This window comes from Pipra filicauda, unplaced genomic scaffold (assembly GCF_003945595.2).
Source record: "Pipra filicauda isolate LSUMZ 115617 unplaced genomic scaffold, ASM394559v2 scaffold68_size4259465_pilon, whole genome shotgun sequence".
NCBI classification, from domain to species: domain Eukaryota; kingdom Metazoa; phylum Chordata; class Aves; order Passeriformes; family Pipridae; genus Pipra; species Pipra filicauda.
The window spans coordinates 2,059,174-2,077,034 of record NW_024104853.1 but is presented as its reverse complement, the minus strand read 5'-3'; the positions used below and the strand labels follow the sequence as shown (position 1 = coordinate 2,077,034).

The 17,861-nt window shown below is 38.4% G+C and overlaps 1 protein-coding gene across 1 annotated transcript in view; it reads left to right on the top strand.

Annotated features, from left to right (window-relative positions):
• Positions 1–17,861, top strand: part of OCA2 (OCA2 melanosomal transmembrane protein) — a 202,147-nt gene that overhangs the window by 74,640 nt on the left and 109,646 nt on the right. Inside the window, exons 10-14 of the mRNA XM_039388832.1 lie at positions 4,290–4,361; positions 5,211–5,276; positions 6,352–6,408; positions 9,582–9,706; positions 12,597–12,735. Of these exons, the coding sequence (XP_039244766.1) occupies positions 4,290–4,361; positions 5,211–5,276; positions 6,352–6,408; positions 9,582–9,706; positions 12,597–12,735 (459 nt within the window). The remainder of the gene's footprint in view (positions 1–4,289; positions 4,362–5,210; positions 5,277–6,351; positions 6,409–9,581; positions 9,707–12,596; positions 12,736–17,861) is intronic.

The following is a 17,861-nucleotide window of genomic DNA, read 5'->3' as shown; positions in this document are numbered from 1 at the left end:
AAAAAGGAAGAGATACAAAACATTAAGTCAGGAAAAAAGATATCCTAGAGCAAATCTTACTCCCCTTCTCTCCCTCCTCTTCCCCTGAGAATAAAGAATTGAACTAGAGACTTTATAAAGTCTAAGAGGGATTTGGCAGTTGATTTTATAACGAAGATCTGAGTTACTCTGGAGGTTGGTGAAAATTGCATAAAACCTCTGTGTGGATATAGGCTTGGTAATAACTGCATCCTTGTTGAAATGCAGCAATGCTGCCACTCTATCAAATGTAAATTAATTTATCAGTAAAATAAGTAGTTTAATGCAACAGGCTTCTCTGGAGAAAAAATGCATAAGAAGTGAATTGAGGCTGCATTTGAAACTTTATATCAAAATTACTGGCAGTCATCTTTCATCTGCTGTTTATCACTTATAATGAAGGACTTGTGGAAAGAAAATTTATCAAATATCTTCAGAAGCATATTTTGGAAATATGCCTGCCCTGGATTTCAGCTGGGAAATGTATGCTCTGAAATGGCATACAGGTCACCATCAATTGGCTTCTAAATAATTTCCTTTTACCTCCTGGAGCACTATACACGATTTAGTGTTTGGAACTTTGAATCATTTTTACAATGATGCTTTTGTAGTCTACCAAATGATTTGATGTATTCAGTGTAAAGATTCCAGAGCAGTTTCAGATAGATAAAGAAATTTAAATCTGGGCAAAGCCTAGGTTGTCTAAATCCAAACTGCATTATATCTCTGGAATTATATATTTTTAATTAATATCGAGTACAAGAACTTGTGGAATAAATTATTTGGGTTGCTTTAATTTCTTACTTTAAAATAAACTCCTGAACTAATAGTATGGAAACTGTTATACAAAACGAGCATTCAGCAGATTGTGTTTATCACACAGCAGGCAACCATGAGACAAATTTCTACAGAAAATTATGAAACAAAATCACTGTAGAAGTTTTTCCTATTCTTCACTTATTCTGAATTGACGCTGTAGCATTGACCCTAGGATGTTGCTATCAACACACCTACACTGTTGATGCTGCTTTTAAGAACCATAATTGTTGCAGCTTTGGGTATTTTCATTACTTATATAAAATTCTGTAAATATCCATTCCTGTTTTTGCAATTTCTTCATCTCGTAGCCTAGTAATGTCCTGTATCAGTGAGCTCTACAACCGAGTTGTGCATTGTAAAGAGTGAAATCTGGACTGCATTGTTTACAGTAGCAGTTTGTATTGGAAGAACTGTCCCTTTGTAAAAGTCAGGCACTGTCCTTTGCTGTTGCAGTAAGTGAGCACTGCTAGGCATTCTTCAGAAAAAAATGATGTTCATGGTGAAGATGCTCTTTCTACAAAAAGTATGAACTCTTTGTATATATATTTATAGGTATTATTTTTATATACTATATATTAATATTTTAATATGATATATAATCTAAGAGTCTGTATTAACATATATATCATATTTATACATATCTATAAGGTTTGCAGTTGGATTGGGAGGTGAGGAGCTCTAACATGCAAACTGATATACCAAAAACTGTGTATGTTTCTTGTCTGTTCTTTCTCATCTCAATGCTCATTGCTTGTTTTTTAAAAGAATGCACGAGGGTATGTACTTTCTCAGGCATGAGAAGGATCAGATGAGTACAGATGATTTCTCACTTAATCTTTAAAAATATCTTTAGATTCAGAAGTCCACTAAATCTCTCATCTTTTCTGCGATTAAATCTCTTGCGTTAATTTATTTCTGAGTTCTTTCAATTCTCTACCTGAGCTGTTGTTTATGGATACGCTTTGAGATTCAACCTGAAAAGATACTCATCCTCCTGCCAAGCTTCTAAAGGGTTTGGATCAGATCTGCACTGTTTTCCAAAAGAATAATAATGGAACGTTACCTAACGTAATGACCTCCAAATGTGTACTAGATGGAACTGTGGTTCAAAGAGTGTGACAGTTTATAACACCCATCTCTTAATTTCTCCATTTGTAGACTTTAAAAAATGCCTTCGCAAATATATTATTTGTTTGGGGTTTATTTTATATGAAAAAAAAGTTGGAGAATAATCCACTCTTTCCTAAACCTTCCCAAATCTTAACTTTGAATATTTACATGTTAGAGTTTACATAGGTGTGCTTTCAAGGCTTTTTGTTACTTTAGAACTTTCACTTGTTAAGTTGCTGGAGTGAAGAGTTGTACATTTAACAACTTTTTTGTAATAGAGCTTTGCACCTTAATATTCTTTGTTCATTCTTCAGGATATATTTTTGTATATCCTTCTTGGATATACAGAATGAAGGAACTGACAGATGGCTCCATTTGTACAGTTTCCCTCTCTCCATCTTTCTCCAGAAATTAAAACAAACTTCACACATAGGTGACAGCAAACTCTTGGAAACTGAAAATGCAGTCAACCCAGTGTATGCAATTAAGTATACAGAAGTGACAGCAAAAATGCTTATGTGGAAACATGCAAAAAATCCATAGCCAAACAAGTCTCAGGAAACCTATGATATCTTTCTGAGAACTGCAAAAGAGCTATCTAATGTGGGTGGTGATTAGATGAGGAGAAAACCTTCAGCCTGAGGATTTCCCAGTAGCTTACACTTGAACTTCCTTTGCTCTGGTAAGAAGCTGATCCCCTTCCCTAATAGACATCTCTACTTGGCATCTTTTATTGGAGAGAGCTGTAAGGTCTAATTACTGCACCCGATCATCAGACACAAGGACTATCAACCACTATCAAATGCTCCCCACCTTTGCAGAATCAGAAGGACCATATGTGTATGTACATGTAATCCTCTGAAACTGGAAATTAAAAATGAATCTGTGATTTATCACGCACATTTTCTGGGGGAGCTGAAATCTATGCTATGTACTTTTAGGTCATTAGGACATAAAACCCTTGGTCCAATCTCCTGCTTTATCATGTAAGTTGGTTATTCTTCAGTGAATTTTGAAGAAAAACAGGGAATGAGACATATTTTTTCTTTACTCCCAAGTCCTAAAGAGAAGATACATGGACTCCCTGAAACAACATCTCAGCCTTGGCCATATTGATCACCATAACTGGTCTACTCTGGCCTCCAATTGGGAGGTCTGGAGACACACCATCTATAACGCTGCCGATGCTTTTGAGAAAGCACGCAGGATCACTCTTGAGGAGAAAAGACAGCACAGAAAGAATCATGTCTTGCAGAATATACCACCTAAGGAGTCTTTCTGCTGTGCCTTTTGCAACCAGATGTGTCTATCTCGCATTGGCCTTTTTAGCCACCAGCGCGCTTGTAGCAAATGCGGGTAGAGCCCTTCCCAAATCTTCGTTCATGAAGCCTAGCCGTGATGATGAATTTGGTAAATTGTGTAGTTATTTACGATTTCTGTTAAAAATCTATTTTCATGGAGGAAAAACAAAATCAAATTTTGCTTTTCCTTTACAAGCAGGCAGGAGGGTCTTGAGATGCCCTCATCCTACTATTTCTTTTCAGCAAAATACTTCTTATGAAGTTGGCAGCAAATGAAATATTTCTAGACTGTCTTATTTCTTTCTAAGAATAACTCTAACTTGTGCCAGAGTAATATTTAAATACATTAATAGTAAAAGCTGTTTATTAGATTTGGTCTTTTGTAGTGTGATTTTCATTAATTACATTCTTACTTTAACTGACTTATTTTACACAATCTATGATCTCCAGACATAACTACAAATGAGCACTTGGAGAAAACAACACATTTTAAGGGCATTCTTGCTTAACAAGCACCTATAAAGAATCAGGTGGAGCACCTCCTAGGCATGCATCTTCTTCCCATGGGCTGTGAAGGAAAGCCAACAGGACTATGCTTTTTGATCCTTAAGTTAGGGAAGATGAATTGCTTTCTTTCTTGGGTGAACTGCTGGCAAACATAAGAAACTGGTGCTGAAGTCCCTTCTCTACCTGGAGATTAGAGCTGAGACTTCCTAGCAGGGTTTGCACAGGCATAGTGTTTTTTTTTTGTGGGTTTCTTTTTGTTTGGCTGGTTTTTTGTTTGTTTTTTCTTGTTGTTGCTGTTGTTTTGGGTTTTTATGGTTTTTAGGGTTTTTTTGTTCGTTTGGTTTTTGGTTTGGTTTGATTTTAATAACATCCCATAGTAAGGCAAGGTAATTAACCATTCTCTGGTCAGAAAAAAAGCCCGGACAAACCAAGAAAAGAATTGACTACAGCAATTTCTATCCTTTTCCCTCCTCCTTTTTGATAGCAAAGAGATATTTAGAGGAGTCTGTGGTCAATTCTTACCCTTTGTTGCAGATTGTTCACAGGACCCTTGCGGCGATGTTGGGCTCTTTGGCAGCTTTAGCCGCCTTAGCTATTGTTGGGGAGGTAAGTTACCAAACTGTTAAGTGCTCACTTTGGTTTTGGGTATGGTGTCAGGTATCATAAACTTTCATGTTTGCCCCTTTGTGATTGGGCACATGACAGAGCAGTGTTTTTTAAGAAGGAGAGATGGTAGGACAGATACGGGGATGGGAAAACAAGTCAGACAGACTACTGTATAGACAAGGAGGGTACAAAAAAGTCGGTAAATGCTTTTTTGTTTTGATTTCAAGGAAGTGGAGTACAACCATTTTCAGCTTAATTCAGAGTTTGTTTAATACTGTTATTTTCAGTAATGTTAGGCTACCAAGCAAACCAAAATGGAAATACATTGCTTTATACTACCCCAAATAATTACACTTCATGCTTGCATGTTCCAACCCTTTGTTTCCTCGCTGCTTGCTCCTAGCTGATACATAGTGAAAATTCAGATTGATGTTCTCTGTTTTTCTCATAGCCACATCATTGCTATGTTCCCTTAAATTCCCTCCAGTTTGTTCACAGGTGAAGCGGTATGCTTTTGTTCCCTTAGCAAAAGGAAACTGGAGTGTACCATATAATTTAGTTATTTTTTATTTCTGTAATGCCATGTAAGGAACAACTAGACCAACCTATAGCCTAACGTAGGCTTTTGCTAATGACCCACTTAGAATGCCAGCAGTACTTTGAATTAGTAATAATACAGTAGTAATGGCAATAATACAGAGTCCTTTTGTGTACCTTGTAAGAACACTTATTAATTTCCATCACAGCTTATTTAAATGGTTCATCAATTAAGTGGAGTTTGTATTTCATAGCTAATCACAAGTTAGGTGTTTTGTAGCATTCACTGGTAATTGTATTTTTTGATTGCAGAGGCCAAGTATGGTCAAAGTGGTGGAGTGGATTGACTATGACACCCTGGCATTGCTGTTTGGAATGGTAACAAACATGCTCTAAATGTGCTGAAGAATGAAATTCAGTACAGAGATGTTTTCTTTTAAAACATTTTGTTAATTGCACTTTACTGAGATAACTTACAATGAAAATTTGGGCCTTAAGGAATTTACCAAAATGGAGGATGATCAAACCTCTGAATGAGTCTTTTGAAATGCTGTTACTTTTCTATTTTTTTTTGTAATCTGTGAAATTGTGTTGATAACATGCTAAAAACATCCTCAGGATCTATAAATGGAAAGACCCATTCAAGGGGCAAGTATTATCACTCTCATTTATCTTTTTAATTTTGTTTACTCAAAAACTTCCTCAAACACACTCTACTGGAAAACTGGTTTTCTTTATCTTAGTCATTGCTATGTTTGGAGCGACAAAAAAGCAAGCCAGAAATGGAGAAGAAATATCTGATTAGATTATAATCATGTACTATTTTAATCACTTTGCCCAGAGCTATTTGTGGTAAAAAGAGTTGTCCAAGTGCTATTGAACTCTAGCACAAAATATAAAATATACAGAGACAAAATTACAACTATCTGTTGCCATTCTGAGCTTTTCTTATTTCCTGACACTGGTCCCTGCTCCCCACCTTCCCCACAGAAAAAGAAAGCAAAAAAAATATTCTGATGGGAGCAAAGATAGAAGGACAGGAAACCTCCCAGACATGTGGGAAAATGCAAGTAATTCTTGAAGCCACTATCTTCTGTACTCTGTAGAGAAATACTGCAGAAAGCAAACACACTTATTGGTTTTTCTTGATTAATGACATAAGGGAAATACATTGAGTAGTTAATGTATGATGCCTACTTGGTCACTATGAATAAAATTCAACCAGACTAGTATGACATTTACAGACTGCTTATGTTGAGAAGTAAATTTCACTATGTGATGTATTAACTAGAGATGTCTGGCAGCTGTAGTGGATATTCTAATATGAAGATGATCAGATGCTCAGAGCTGTGTCAGATAAGAAGTACATTTTTCAGTATTACAAACTGCTTCACTTTGTTTTTGAGTAATAATTCTGTTGCAAGTTATTATATTTTTCTTCTTCTTTTGGTAGATGGTTTTGGTGGCCATATTTTCAGAGACTGGATTCTTTGATTACTGTGCAGTAAAGGTAGGCTTGTTTTGGTGCTTGTAATTATTTCTGGATTAATCAAGTTAGTATTTCTTCTAATATGTTACGCCAAGCACTATCTTTGAAGAACCTTGCTTAGGGTAATGTATACTTATCACACTAGAAATGACAGTGGTCAACTTGTAATATTGGAAAAATCTTTTAAGGATGAAAGGAAGCCCTTAATGCAATTCTGTTTCTAGAGGAGAAAGTTAAAGGCCCCCAGTAGGGTACACAAATATATGGACAGTATAAAGCTGAGTTATTTCACTAACAGTTCTACTGGATCACAGTTCTACTGTAACTGAAATCTCTACTTATGCCTGGCAATGGGAGAGAAGAAATATGGGAACTATCATTAGCTTTATGATCACACATGAAATATGGCCACAGACCTTTTTACAGTAGCAGAACAAAAGATTACATGAAAAGGGTAATTCATTGAATCATAGTCATAGATTCATTAAACGGTTTGGGTTGGAAGGAACCTTCATCATCTAGTTCCAACCCCCCTGCCATGAACAGGGACATCTTCCAGTGGGCCAGGTTGCTTAAAGCCCCATCCAACCTGACCTTGAACACTTACTGGGATGGGGCATCCACAACTTCTGTGCAAAACCTGTTCTGGTGCTTCACCATCCTCACAGTAAACCTACCCTCTTTCAGTTTAAAGGACTTCCTCTTATCCTATCATTACACGCCTTTGTCAAAAGACCCTCCCCAGCTCTCCTGTAGGCCCTCCCTAGGTACTGGAAGGTGCTGTAAGGTCACCCTAGAGCCTGCTCTTCTCCAAACTGAACAACCCAGATCTCTTTCAGCCTGTTCTCCCAGGAGATATGCTGCAGCCTTCTGACCATCTTTGTGGCTCTCCTTTGGACTCACTCCAGCCGGTCCACGACCTTCTTATGTTGGGGACCCCAGGGCTGGATGCAGTACTCCAGGTAGGGTCTCACAAGAGCAGAGTAGAGGGGCAGAATCACCTCCCTTTATATGCAGCCCAGCACTCAGTTGGCTTTCTGGGCTGCTAGTACACATTGATGTTGAGCTTCTCATCCACCAACAGACCCAAGTTTTTCTCCTCAAGGCTACTCTCAGTCTCTCTCCCCAGCCTGTTCTTGTGCCTGGGATTGCCCTGATCTCCAGGCAGGACCTTGCACTTGGCCTTGTTGAACTTCATGAGTTTTCCATTGACCCCTCCAGGGCTTTATCCTATGGTACTCCGCCAAGCAGATCTCTGAAGAGGCCAAAGTCTGCTCTTTATAAGGCCAGGTTAGTGAGCTTGCTATGCACCCTCCTGTTTACAATAATGATCTTGAACTCCACCAGTTCATGGTCACTGCAGCCAAAGCTGCCTTTGAAGTTCATATTCCCCAGAAGTCCCTCCTTGTTGGTGAGAACGAGGTCCAGAATAATATCTCGTTGTCTCCTCTTTCGCTTACAGGAGGAAGTTATTAGCAATGCAGTTCAGGAAACTCCTGGATTACTTATGCCCTGCCGTGTTGTCCCTCCAACAGATACTGGGGACATTGAAGTCCCCCCACTGGGGCTTGTGAACCTGAGGCTGCTCCTACCTGTGTATAGAACGCCTCGTCATCTGCTCGGTCTTCCTGGTTGGGTGGCCTGTAGCAGACCCCCACTATCATGTCACCTGTCCCTGCCATCCGTTCAGTCCTGATCCATAAACTCTTGGTCAGTTCCTCATCCATCCCCAGGCAGAGTTCCATGCACTCCAGCTGGTCATTGACATAGAAGGTAACACCCTCTCCTCACCTGCCCTGCCTGTCCTTCCTAAAAAGGCTGTTTCCTTCCATTCCAAAACTGCAGTCACAGGAGCCATCTCATCATGTCTCTGTGACGCCAATAAGATTATAGCCCTGCAGCATGCACATGTCTATAATTTATTTATTACCCATGCTATGTGCTGTTTGCATAGGGGGGACTTAAACTGTGCTCCTGATGAAGCTGATTTAGTGTCTGGAGTGGCTGGAATTCCTTTGTGGTGATCTCCAGGTGCTCTCCTGTTGACCTGTGATCTCTCTTCAAACTCTGACCATGTCTTGCTAGCACTGCCATCAAACTGGTAGGAGTGAGATTAAGAGGATTGAGGCCCCCTTCTCTGGCAACTTTGGTTTAAAGTCATTTTCACCAGCTTGGCAAACCTACGATCAAAGGTGCTGTTCCTCTTCTCTGATAGAAGGACCCCATCAGCCCCCAGTAGACTGTTTCTCAAAGGAAGTCTTGTGGGCTAAGTAACTGAATCCCTGGCTGCGGCACCAGTCCTGTTACCATTTGTTGATTCATGAGATCTGACTAGCCCTTTCAAACCCCTTCTCTTTGATGGGAGGATTGATGAAAAAACTACCTGAGCTCAGGAGTTCCTCATCACCACTCCCAGGGCTCTGTAACCCTCCTTGATACTCTTCGGGCAGGTCCTGGCTGTATCACTGGCTGTCAGTTTGCTCTCAGAACACCCACTATTCTGCCTTGAGGGTCAGGAAGGATGAGGGCCCTTGGCCTGTGCCAGCTGTTCAAAGAATGGTTCCTGGTTGCTGGGTTATGGGGACTTCAATTCTCTCCACTTGGCCTGTTCTGAAGGATTGTTTGTAGGGTAAATATTGCCCAGGATGAGGAACACTTTCATCTGCTGCAAAGCTTCATTTTCTTCAGAAGTGTGGAAAGAAAGAAATCAAATGTGACAAGGAGGACTGCTTTGAACAAAACCCCTAAACAAACCACATGTGGACACAACCCCTGCCTATACAGATGCCCAGTCTGTGTAGCCCTGGCAGTGCTGCTCTGAGGATGGGGAATGTGTGCCAGCTTGTGGAGGGGATAAGAGATCTGAGCCATGTTAGTCTACCTGGGCATGCAGGGAGAAGATGGGGGCTCAGCCCTGCTGCTGCCACAGACCCCATTCATGGCTGGCAGCAGAGCATGATGTTTCTTCAGACTTGTTTCTTCATTTGCGTGATGGGAATGTTTGCCCACTTCCATGAAATGTTTTTTTGCTAAATTAATTAATACTGGAGAGGGTGCTGTTGGAGGTACACGGAATAGTAAATGCTCTGAGCTCACTGTTGCTCAACTTTGATCAAGTCGTTTTATCTATTGTTTTTTGAAAACTAAGCTGGAATGATCTAGTCCCTTAATTTTGTCTCTTTTTTTTTTACTAGGCTTATCGGTTCTCTAGAGGCAAGGTATGGGCCATGATTACGCTTCTGTGCCTCATTGCTGCAATTCTTTCTGCGTTTTTGGACAATGTTACCACTATGCTGCTCTTTACTCCAGTAACCATAAGGTATTTTATTGCTACGGTTTTGGACTTGGTCTTTTATAGCCAGCAATCAATAGTAAACATGTGTGCAAAATTCTTGTTTGGACTTTTTTTTGATCAACTACATGGAAATCAAAACTTCAAATACTCTTACTGTAGTAGAATAAAAGGATGGCACTTTCAAAGGGAAGTGTTGCCTTTTCCCATTGCATTAATATTGAGCACATATCAATCTTGTTATGGTGCTTTGGCAGCTGGTTTTTCTGGTTCGTCTTCATATCTGAACTGCAATAGCATATTGGACCATATACTCCCTAGTAGACTAAATTCTTTTCCTGTAAAGCAGAGTGAATTTTTTAGTTAAAGCTGTCTTATCCTTTGCTGGCTAATATCTACATACAATTTTAGATGTTTTAGTGAAATCGCTATCCCTTCTAATACTAGTGACAAATATATTAAAAAAAAATCCAGATTTCAACTGTTTTGGAATACGGAACTCCGAATTTTCTTCCTGTTGGTGATCATGTAATTGGAACAGACTCGGTTAATCTCACAGTTTGAGATTAGATATTTGGAACTTTGAAAAGAGAATGGTGAATTTAATTATTTCAGATTTCTGTAAATTGATAACACCTGATTTCCAACTACAGTTAATCAATGTGAGATTATAAATTACTCTTTAACCTGAATTTAACCTGTGTCTGGTCTGGCAAATCTGTTTAATCCAATTCAGTTTTGGAAAGATCTAGTGAGTTTTTAAAATGATCCTAAGTGATGTAATGCTTGCAGTCATTATCATGTTAAAGTACACAAAATTCTATTAAGATATGCTCCTACTTTAAAATGCAATGTAAAACAGCAACAAAAAATTTTGCAAGTTTAGTTTATTCTAGATTGGGAAACAGCTGGTGGATGAAAGCTTCATTTGTCTTCTGTCTGATTACCTTTTCAAGAGATCACTTTGCCATACCCCAATCAATTATTGCACCTCTAGCAGTAAGCAGCACTGGAGCTACTGAACACTAAGTTTTCTTTAGCTGTGTTGCAGAATATTTTGAATAAGCTATTTCACAGAAATAGTTAGAAGGGACCCACAAGGATCATCGAGTCTTAAGTGAATGGCCCATACAGGGGATTGAACCTGCAAACTTGGTGTTAACAGCACCATGCTCTATAATTGGAAATAGTTTGAAATCCAGAGATTAATGTAGCATAAAAAGGTTTTCAGAGGCAGAGCTACTGTATCTTTAATTGTGTTTTTGAAGAATCATAGAGTAGCCCAGGTTGACAGGACCTCAAAAGACCTTCTGGTCCGAGCTTTCATGGGAAAGGAAGCCTAGATGAGATTATCTGGCACTCTTCAGTCAAATCTTGAAAACCATCAGCAATGGGACTCCACTACATTCCTGGGAAGGTTTCAGTGGTTAACCGCAAATTCTTTTTTTCTTATGTTAAGATGAAATCTCTCCCTTGTACTTGTTGCCCCTTGCCTTCTCCATGTGGATCCTTGTGAAGTGAGAGCCTCTTTGTAGCCTCACTTTATGTAATGGACTTTCATACTAAATGTATACTAAGTACTTTAGTTTTATACTAAATGAGCTTGTGACACTGAAGGAGGGGAAACTCAGTATGTGGGAAACATTTGTATTTGTATCACTATCAAAGCTAAAATAAAGTTTTAACTCACCTACTAAAACCAAACAATTGCCTAGTTCAAGAAGCTTCATGCTGGGCATCATTTTTTGTTTTTATATTACTGCCATTGTCTACAGCTTCACTGTGTTGCACTGTGCAGTCATTGCCATGGAGATAAAGCTCGCAGAAAATCTTACCGACTTATGAATATAAGGCTTTCTATTTCCTTTAATAAGGCATAAACCATGATGCTTGTTTCACTCTGCATTTTGTAGTAAGCTGAAAAAAAAAGATAATATTTACCCCCTTTTAGCTGTAATTTATTTTCAAGATACTTTATTATTGGGAACTAGAAAAGGCTAACGATTGTACACATGAGGAGTTATATAACCAGGGCAAGCAAGCTGAAAATTGTGACCCTGACATATAGGTAACACAGTCTGATGGTTTTATACTTTGGGTTTAGTCTTTCCTGACTTACGTCAGAGTTCTCATTTCAAGTCCATCAGAAAGAAAGAATCATTAAAGGAAAGTTAAGGTTATATTTTTAAATATTTGGAAATCAAGGAGCAACGGAGTTAAAATACAAGTACAGTTGTGGTCTTGTACCACAATCAGTATATTTGGGCCAGTTGTATTACAAAGTATCTTTTAACTGAATGATTTCAAACTGTTGGGAAAAGAGTGTATTTTTGCAGAGTTATTATTTTCTGGAGTTTTTATGTGTTGATATATATGTCATCTGACAGTGTTTTTTCTGGGTTTTAAATTGACACTTGGTGATAACACAAGTGAATCAAATTAAGCTTTTGTGCAATACACTCTTCTCTTTGAAATATAGGTTTTAATAATACAGACTTAGACTGAACAGCGAAGCTCAACCCTTCCTTCAGGGAATTGTGTGACAGCACTGCAGTGAGAGCAATACTGAGAGAGCATTCTTGCTACCCACTCTTTCCCTCATCCCCTATTAGGTAGAGGGGGTAATAATTTCAGTGTGACCTCCATCTTTATGTTCTGGAGCATGTCTTGATAAGTTGTGAGGAGGATTCTTTATTCTAAAGTGCTTAGGTGTGATTTTAACTTTCAGCCTTTATTGCCACAGCCCATGTCTAAACTCAAACGTCTACTTAGAAATGAGTGGGTTATGTGGGTTTGTGCGTAAATGTAATTTGTGTGAGTTGAAGTAACTCTGTGAAGACTGCTATGTGTAAGTTTTAAGATTCAAGGAAATTTATGCATAGCGTAAGAAGTTAATTTCATTGTCTTTATACCACAGGCTCTGTGAAGTACTTAATCTTGATCCTAGGCACGTCCTGATTGCAGAAGTAATCTTCACAAATATTGGAGGGGCTTCCACCGCTGTTGGGGATCCTCCAAATGTGATTATTGTTTCAAAGCAGGAGCTGAGAAAGAAGGTACATACTGCAGTCTGTTTGGCTACTAAAATTAAGTGGTGATACTGACTTATTCGGTGTTGATACTTCTCTTCCCCAGACAGTCATATAAACAGAACATAATCCACTTTTTCTGCCATGCTATTTCTTTCTTAGTAGGATGATCAGGCAGAAGAGAGTGATCTTCTGGGGACAAAATAGTGATGAAGAATAGAATTTTTGATATAAACTGAGAATACCTGTTTCCTTTTTGTGTTGTTGTTGGTGAGGATTTCCTTATCAATGACAAAGTAAGGAAAGAAGTAAAGCAACAGAGAGCTGCAGAGGGGCAACAAGTTGGAAAAAAAGAAAAATGAAAATGAAATTAAAACCCATCCATTTTTTTAGAAGAGGATTTTCTCAAAAGTTAAATATAATGAGACAATTCTATTCCTTTACAGCAATTCCAGAAAGAATTGTCTATATGCAAGACCTCATAATATGAAAGGCTGCATTGCCCACGTCAGACATGAGGCACTTTATCCTTCAACCACAGTCCAAGGGGACATGAGGGGTGGGAGGAGGGTGGAGGCTCCTCCCATGCAGCATGGGCCACAGCTGGCTCCCACCTCCTGCCGAAGTTTTGGTATCTCCAGGCTGCAGTGACAGATTTTAACTTCCACCACTTGGCTCTTCCATTGTTTGCTGGGCGTCTGGTGCCAAAGGGAGGGCTATAGTGGCTGGTGCTGAGTGGGACTGCAGAACACAAGACACCTGCCAGAAGGAGCATCCCAGTTCCATCTTTTCCCACCCACATGGCCCTCTCTGCCCTGTGGATAGGCAGAGTTGCTGCTGGCGGGTGTTTACATTTGCAGCTTTCAGCATCTGCATGGAGCTGGTGTTTGCACGAGTTTACTGTGCTCTCAGCTATCCCTGCTATCCCTGAACACAAGGGCATCAAGTCTCCCTTCTGCCTCTGGCACTCCCAGTCACCTCTTCCTGGTGTGCTGTGGGGCATCAGGGAGGCATTCTGCTCAGGATGCAAAAGGCAACCCCTCCTGGGTTGGGCCAGCTCTGTCCTCCTCCTGGCTCTGCATCACCACCAACATGGAGTGTGATGGAAGCGGCATTTATGTGATGTGCACATCTACAAGGACACCAGGAGTATGTTTTCTGGTTTGATCAGGTGTCATAAACCCCCAAAATAAGTAAATCAACCTAAAGTAATTTAGTGTGAAGTTTCCTAGTGTGAAAATAACTGTGTGATTGGAACAAGGGAGTTGTAGTATAAAAACTTAGGGGTTTTTAAATTTTTTTTTATTTGGAGTAACTTATGTATCTATTGCCCTACGAAAGAAACATCTCTTCTAATTAACTGAATACACTCAAATTAAGTACTGTCCAGATTCGCAAATGTCTGAAAGTTCATAGTATTTAATAAACTGAACGTTTACCATCAAAATATTTGAAATGTACTGCAATTGGCTTGTTTGGAGGGTGACTTTGAAGACTGTAATATTCCCAGCTGAGGATTTGATAGCTACATTTTACATTTTAAATATGAAATCCATGCAACTCTTTAAAACATCTGATCTAAAGGAGAATAATTAGCACCTGCCATGCAGGTCATTTTCCTAAATACTCGGAAACTCGTCATCCCTGTAGAACTTTGAGAAGCAGCTATAAACATGGGAAATAATTAAGCAATCATATTGAAAAGGAACAATTTTACATTTCTCTTGAATTTTTAGGAGGACTCAGATGTGTAAATACGCTGGCAAATATGACATTATAGCAAATTCTATATCTGAAACAAGCACAGAAAACTTTCCAGATGTTTTCACTCTGACTTATTTTTTGTTCCATCACAGAAATAAGAACGTAATAAAACAGATCAGGTTCAACACAGGACCATAGTCCTTGTGCTGCATCTTTTCTATATTTTCAATTGTTATATTTTTGTATATAAATAAAAGAGGATCAAAGACCTGTCCTCGGATCTGAGGCAGAGTGGCATGGTTTGGCTTATGTCCTCACTGCTTAGGGTTCACCCCTTCTAAAGGAGATTTGCTTGGGAGAGTGCTGGCAGGAGTAACTGGATAAAGCCAAGAGTGAGGGCAGGGAGGGAGCTGGACCATCTGGCCTCTTACAGTCTGAGCTGTTCAACTAATAGCTTGATTTTGTCCACCTGCTCCAGCACACTGTCTTTTAATCAGAAGGAGAAACATAGACATTGTTGTCTTGTTTCTAAAACTAGTTTTAGCAAAAACTGCTGTGAAGAAGGGTTATACGATCAACCACAAATCTGTGTCTAAAATGCATGGGAAGCCTGCTACATTAGTACCAAGTAAAAATTTTTTTTTTAACTGTTCCAGAGGTAAAAGTTCTTGAATGCAACAATTACATTATGGAAACAGTTCTTCATGCAGTATTTTTTAATAGTGTCTATTATGATTTTTTTCTATGGAAAATATCTAATTTTCACCTCCTTTTAGCATTATAGTCATGTTTTTGGACATTCTAGCAATTTTAGGAATTTCTTCCCCTTGATATTGTCATTGAAATTCCCTTTTTCGTACTCTTTCTCTTCCTTTTCAGTGTTATCTTTGCACAGTAAGTACGAGAGTACTTGGACAACTACCCCTGCAAGAAGCTGAATAGTGAATTGCACTATGTAGATGATTGGGTTTTCTGCTTTATTAGGTGCTATCAGGAGTCAGATTTTACCAGTCTTCCTGAACTTTTACTGCTGTACAGCAACCTCTAAAAGCAGCCATGTAAAATATTAGGCAAGCTTAAACTTTTTTAGGAAACCTTGACTTTTAAATCAGTATGAAAGGAAGTGCAGCCTTGTTACTTTGGGTGCTCTTATTGGGTTAGAAAATGTTAAAAATGCTTTATTCTTTGTTTACTGTAATGCTGGACAGATTTTTCTCCCTAGGTTCAGGGCAAAACTCACATCATATTAAAAATACTTTATTTAAACTATATTTTAATAAATGAGGTTTTTGTAACATTTTGCTCATTAAAATGTGGGAATAAGTCTTTTTATTTATCTTGAGATGCAAATGAATGTCAAAAGAATTCTTCCTTTGTAGCTGTGCTAAATTTATAATCCTGACATATTCCCTACCATCATGACTGGAATCAGTGGAACATTTGCATAATAGGAGAAGAACATTTGTTGTATTCTTGCTTGTTCTTACTTGGAGTGGGAATAATTTTCACAAAATAGCATTTATGTTGAGATTTTAGGGAAGGAAAATAAGACTTCTCAGTAAGAGCAAATGGAAAACTTGTTTAGTAAATATAAAACTTTTTCTTAGTGTTTTATTATCTTCAGAGTGCTGCTACTGAGTGGCTATTGTTAACAAAATTATATTTTTATCTTGAAGAGATATGTGCTTCAGACTTTGGGAACTCCATTTTTATATGCACAATAGAGCACAAACCAGTTGGATATGGTCATTGCTTTCAGAAAGGTTGAACATCAAATCCTCTATATTTTGGAACTTCACAAGTATCTATAATCACACCTTTGAAATCAGAAATTGCTTGTGCTCTAAGCATAGGCTGCGATTACAAGTTCTTTAAATAGTGGATTGGGAATAGGTCTCCAGAGCAAAATGACGGTGTGAACATAGCGATGGTGAACGTGTGCACTAGCCTATCTAGCCCTAATCTACCTAAAAGAGGTAATGATAAGGGCAAAGGCAGTTTTAGCATGTACTAGCCAGTGGATTACATCCTTTTATTTACTATTTTTGTTAGCATGTGATAAAGCTTGTGCTACTAATCTGATATTTGCTGAGGATTTAGGGGTTTCAGCATCCCACTCAGAGTTATTCCTGCCATTTAACAGGAAATCCCTGGAAAACTCACAGATATCAGGTTTTCCTGTTCTGCCTTTTAAGGGACTTTCAGCCTTCATGCTGAAATTTAGCATCATGTGATATTAGTTGATTGTATTTAATGAAAAATCGTGGTACCAAAAATTTATGAATAAAAGTAGGTACTTCTAAAAAATAGAAGAGAAAATCCTAGTGAAATGGATTCCTGTAGTTTACTAGGCTATTATTGTTAAGTCTGCTGTATACAAGCTTGTTAAAACTTTTAATCAGTTTGTAGAACTCTACCCTTTCAATGTTTCAGTGATCCCTTTTCTCAAAAAAAAAAAATTAAGTCGTAGGTAAAGTACATGAAATAAAATTTATGGGTTTACATCTGATTTCAGATTTTTTCCCATTTCTGCATGTAGTAATCATTAAAGAGTATAATGCAAAACAAAAAAGGAGGTTCATCAGTGTCTCAGATAAACATTATCCTCATGTAGCTGGGTTAGACCGTAAGTGATTTCTGACTTAGTGACACCATGAGCGGCTCCCCCAAGACAATGTAGATCTCAGTCACTCAGCTGAAAGGGTTGTTTAAACCAGTGTAGAAATTGCTCTTCCTCATTTTATTAGTTTTAGAATACTAAGTAAAGGGTATTGTGGCTAGAAGCACAGATTTTGCTGCTCCCTGAATTGCTGCACCCAACTATAATTTTTGCTTTCTCTTTGCTCTAAAATGGCAGTTTTCTTCTGGAAGGGTCTGAATGACTAGAATTTAACTTCACATCTCCAAAAGCAATAAAAAATAATAATCAAGAGCATTTTGATTAAAGCTAACCTTTTAGAAAAACAGTATGATACTTCCTCCTAATATGAAATTGATATATTTGACTTTGCATTTTAAACTATAAACCAAGGAAAGATGCCTACTTTGTTTCAACTCTGAATCTCTAGGCAGTGGAACCTTTAGGCTGTTGTCTTGCTAAAACAAAATCTTTAGATTTTCTATCTGCTGGGGAACAGGAGATATTTGATGCAATCAGCATAGCCTCAAGTAAGGGACATTTAAAGCATGTTTTGTATTTATCTGATAGATTGAAATCTCCCAGAAGAAAAATATTTCTTGCCTATTGTGCATGTCAATTCTATTCCAGTCTACTGTGCAGGAAAAGAAAATCTTTGTGAAAATGACATTTTGTTGTATGCAGCAGACATGTAGAGCACTTTAATGTGTTTTTACAACGCTGAATCCTGGCCCCAGCAGTGCGGAGGACTCTGGAGGTACAAAGTGTGCTATTAACAACCACAAAGGGTATGAACGTAGGCTCTGTGGAA